Here is a 4,579-nt window from a genome sequence, read left to right on the forward strand (position 1 = left end):
TTAACAAAAGTAATTAAATGATTGGTTCTGTAAAACTCTAAGTTAAAGCTTTTAAAAAGGAAATAAAACGGTATGTGTCGCCCTCACATGGTGGAAATCTGAACTGCAGTGTCCTGGTTGTTTTTACACAACTCTAAAACTGAAACAGGCATTTTTTATTTAAAGCACAGACTAGATTTTTCACTTTCTCCTGTCTTTCTGTAGAAAACTGACATCATTCAAGTATCTTGGAGTAAAACTGAACTTTCACTGGCAAAAAATTTAAAAAAATTGCAGACAGCCTTAACATTTGTAGTCTTTAATTTCCGAATCAATGTACAAGGACATTCCCATGGATTAGCACTTCTTTTTACAATAAGTACCACGTTACAGCACCTACATATTATTTACACACTTACACAAGATTGTATCACAAAACGGTGTGATATTAGCAAAAACAAAGAGTTTTGCTGAACTAACACACTCCATAACCCATGAGCTGGATAAACAAAATATAATCTCACAGCCACCGGCCCCTTCTAAATTTAAAGCTGAAAATACACTGAACGATGGCAATGCATGAGTCTAGGATCATTTTAATAGGTCAAGTGTAAACATTAAGCAGATCAAATGCAGGTTTTCAAACACTCGGTTTGCATCGCTATCAAGAACAGTGCTGTATTTGAAGGCTGAAAAGAAAATGTGCTCGTCTGTAGATTTGTAAACTTGATATAACAGCACTAGTATTTTATTGTAAAGGTAAGTAAATAAAAGTGAGGTTAATAAAGTTTGGAACAAATCCATCCCATAATCTCACACACACACACGCACGCGCACACACGGTTGCATCACAACCAGAGATACTGTTGCAGCTTTCTCAAAGGCGAAGACATTTAGTGGCAGTTTTGCTGTGAGATATGCAAACGCACAACAGCAGCAGAATAAGATCCACGTGTTCAGATGCGTGAAGTTAAGCCAAACATCAGGAGTTCAAATTTTAGTCCAATCTGGTTTGGCCTGCACACCAGAAATTGTTATGCACGCTTAAAGAAAGGGGGAGGAAAACTGCAAACAGTGGGCATGAGAGCACAAAAAATTGAAACAAATAAAGCTAAATTCTTTACTTCGAAATTTAAGGTTTAAAATGTGTGGTGTAATTAAGGGGAAACAAAATTAAAATTAAACAAAGCTTTAACATGCAAAGAAAGAGCAACATGGTTCCTATTGAGAAAAAATGGCAGTGATAAAGAAGGGGCTAAATATGCAGGCTGATAACATTCAAAAGCTTTCCTTTATTTGTAACATTGCAACTAAAACAGGAAGATGTTTAAATGGTTGGCCAAGGCATCAGTCCTCGTCACCTGTCCAGTCGGCCACCGAGGAGAAGACAGCTGAGGAGTCGCGGTTGTTCGAAAAGTTCAGAGCATCCTGTTACGTTTATGAGTGGGTGAGTCTGTGATGACGTCGCTGCAGGGCGCAGAGCCTCGCTTGCGACTGGCAGCGGGATCTAAATGAAGTGCCATCTCCTCGGCAATGAAGGTGTTAAGGTCTACGTCGTGAAGACCGTTCCTACGTCGACCAAGAGACTGGGCAGGGTGTGTTGGAGAACCAGGAGGACCAGAGCGCACAGAAATGCTGGCCATGGCACCACTAAGGCCTGAAAAGAAAAATATATAGACGAGTCACATCAAACTAAAATCATCATGGAACTTCACGTAACAGATAAGCGTCTGAGCTAACCGTGCAAGGCGATTGCCTCTCTGAAGGGCTGCAGGTCCGTCTCCACAGAGCTGTCTGACTCGGGTGGCGGTGGTCGACTTGCAGACACCATAGCAACTATGGGTGGCGCACGAGTTGTCCGCTGAGGTGGAACTTTGCCACACAGGAAACTAATAAGTTCTTCTCGTCTGATTGTTCTCCGACGTTTCTTCAACCATGCAATCACCTCTTTATTCCTGCGCTGGTGGCCTAAATGAACTCCCAGGTCATAACTCCGTTGGTGGGCTTCATTACTCTCTGCAACACAAAAGAATTGTGGTTTTTCCTCCTGAATTGTATTAAGTTGACTCAACGCATTTCTAAATCTAAACATGTTTCTATTACATACAGCAGGCATGTCACAGAAATTACAGTAAAAAGACTGAAAAATATCAACAAAGCATATTACTTGCCTTTATATAGGTTAGTGACAGCTGTAGCTGCGTTCTGAAAGGGCACCCAAAGGGAGAGGCCTTGCTGCTGACATACACGGTCTGTAAATTGCATTGAAAAGAGACAGTGAGATGAGGTCTGGAGAAAAAAAAAAAAAAAGATATTTGCTTCAAAAATAAACTATTTTTTGATCATATGTGCTTCCTTTATGAGAAATCCAAACACTCAACATGTTGGATAAATTCGAGGCAGAACTAGATTAGGGAAAAGTTATTTTCAGTCTGCATGTACTTGCTTTACAACACAAATAGTGTGAACTTGACAAAAGTAAGAACTTTGTTATACAATCTGTACTAAAATCATCCATAAAGTATAAAAGGCAAAATGTGTAGAAAAATGCCAAATTACTAACCATCAACAACAGTTCGGTTTGCTATTGAAACACAGATGATGTGGATGCACAGGCCTTGTTTTAAGTTGTTTATGTTCTTTTTTTTTTTTTAACTTGAAAATTCAGTTTTCCCTTCATACATTACAGTTTACATGCACATGGTTGTGCTAAAATCAGTAAACACAGACGGCTCATGCAAGCAAAGTTATGTTGACAAGCTGAAGTGGGAGCTTGTAAGCAGAAATCTTGACAAATGCTGTAAGGAAAAATGACATCAGCTGTCCAGGAGTATGTGAATAATACTACAAAACAATCAAGCTGCACAATCAGCCAAATAAAGCTAATACAGAACAGTTTACTCTAATCTAATGATGATTTTTGATGGCTCTCTTTTGTCCACAAGTCTTTGAAGGCTCGTTATTTTTGCACAAATTCAGCGTTTTCCACCACAACACAGATCTAAACAGAGAAATTTAATGACTGAAACATTTACGGTGTACTTTCGCCATTTTGTAGTAGTAACAATGCAATGATCAGAAATAAACAATTAAAGTAATTGAAATAAAAACGGTATTTTGTTGCAACTTTTTAATATCGACTGCAGAATGGCAACATTTGTAGTTCATTTGAACGACAACACATCTGTTGTTTTCACTCCACAGTCTCCTCCCCGAGTATCGCCATTTTGGCAGCCTAGCTAACTGTTAACTGGAAGACAACATTTGTACTGTACGTCCGACCTGATAGATCAAATGTGCTGAAAACTAACAGCACTCGCTGAGTTAGCTTGGTGTTGAAATTAAAGAACGCAAAGCTGGATTTGTGTCGAAACGTTGAGAAGTGAGGGGGCTCTGACAGCTGAGGCCACCGTGAGGGACATTCAGCGGTGTTGTCAAAAGCTCTGACACGGTGACCGGTTGGTGTTGTGTTGAGTTGTGTCCACCCTCGGCGAGATGAGTCTCCGCAGAAGCTCCGCCCCGTTCAAACGGCAAAAGAAACGCGTTTACTGCGAAGTCACCCGCGACGTCACTGCTCGGACGGGGCGGAGCTGGCGTGCAAACGAATCTCAACGGGGAAACACAAACGGGCACAACACCGGCTATTAGCGGCTGTAAGCTAGCAGGGGTCACGATATCGAGAACAGAACAATCTGTATCTGATCTCGTTTAAAAATATCCACAGTGTCATAGCGCTTATTAAACCCTGGTAACATAATACGCTTTCGAATAAATAAGTGTTTGTTAAAACATCGGCTTCAACAGTGTCCTTTGTGTCTCCGGCATACGATACCGTTAGGATTAGCTTTTATTAGCATTAGCTCAACGATTGCCTTAACTTGAACTTCGGTGTATTAGCATACCTTTGTAGAGCTGTGCTACAGCCGTGGCCGAGTTCTGAAAAAGGTGCCACAGCTTTTGCTGACTTTGTTCCGTCTCTTCTTCGCTCGGAGTGTCCTGTTCAGCTTCTGCTAAGCACTGTCGTTCCCATTTGGTGAACCAGTGCTCCGGGCCGTGCTCTTGAATTTTAGCTTCTCCTTCTTCCTTCTTTTCCTCCATAGTTAAAGTCTTTGTCTTAAATATTTTTTCCGGGCTAGTTAATTGCCTCCCTTATATTAAGAAACTACCGTTACACATCTTCCGCCACCTACTAAACAAAGAAATACAACAGCTGTTAGAGCCTCATTGTCAACACTATCCGAACTGCTAACACACGCCCTATGTTAAACATACCAAACTAAAGAACGCGGATGACAACACCTCAGAATTTCTGAAACTAGCTCCTCCCATTTTCTCACTAAACTGAAACACCATTGGCTGTAGCTTTGAGTGTGGGCGGGCCTTTATGCAACTTTCAAACATTGATTGGTCAATGTTCTTTTTTTTTTAAAGCCGTTAAAACCAAAGTTGATCCAAATGAAAGGAGTTCCTTTGTGCTATTTCTCGTTCTGTACGCTAGAGGGCATCCTGATCACTGAAATCCAGGCCCCCAAAAGGTACTGTAATAAATAAACAAACAAATAAATAAATAATTTTTTTCTGTTGAAGGTGACAACCTTCT

At 40.6% G+C, this 4,579-nt stretch overlaps 1 protein-coding gene across 1 annotated transcript; it reads right to left on the reverse strand.

Annotated features, from left to right (window-relative positions):
* Positions 1–282: 282 nt before the first annotated feature.
* zgc:77849 (UPF0472 protein C16orf72 homolog) lies at positions 283–4,251 on the reverse strand. The gene is made up of 4 exons (XM_037690404.1): positions 3,882–4,251; positions 2,151–2,231; positions 1,720–1,995; positions 283–1,636 (listed from the first exon to the last, which is right to left on the reverse strand). The coding sequence occupies exons 1-4, from the start codon at positions 4,075–4,077 to the stop codon at positions 1,398–1,400; spliced, it is 792 nt and encodes a 263-aa protein (XP_037546332.1). The 5' UTR covers positions 4,078–4,251; the 3' UTR covers positions 283–1,397.
* Positions 4,252–4,579: the final 328 nt, after the last annotated feature.

This window comes from Nematolebias whitei, chromosome 16, assembly GCF_014905685.2.
Source record: "Nematolebias whitei isolate Nwh7 chromosome 16, NemWhi1, whole genome shotgun sequence".
NCBI classification, from domain to species: domain Eukaryota; kingdom Metazoa; phylum Chordata; class Actinopteri; order Cyprinodontiformes; family Rivulidae; genus Nematolebias; species Nematolebias whitei.

Excerpts from the sequence above, each read along its gene's own strand:
- zgc:77849 (XM_037690404.1), bottom strand. The coding sequence starts at position 4,077 with ATGGAGGAAAAGAAGGAAGAAGGAGAAGCTAAAATTCAAGAGCACGGC. Across the intron at positions 1,996-2,150 it reads TGTCACTAACCTATATAAAG|AGAGTAATGAAGCCCACCAA; the intron begins GCAAGTAATATG and ends TTTGTGTTGCAG. Across the intron at positions 1,637-1,719 it reads AGAGGCAATCGCCTTGCACG|GCCTTAGTGGTGCCATGGCC; the intron begins GTTAGCTCAGAC and ends TTTTCTTTTCAG.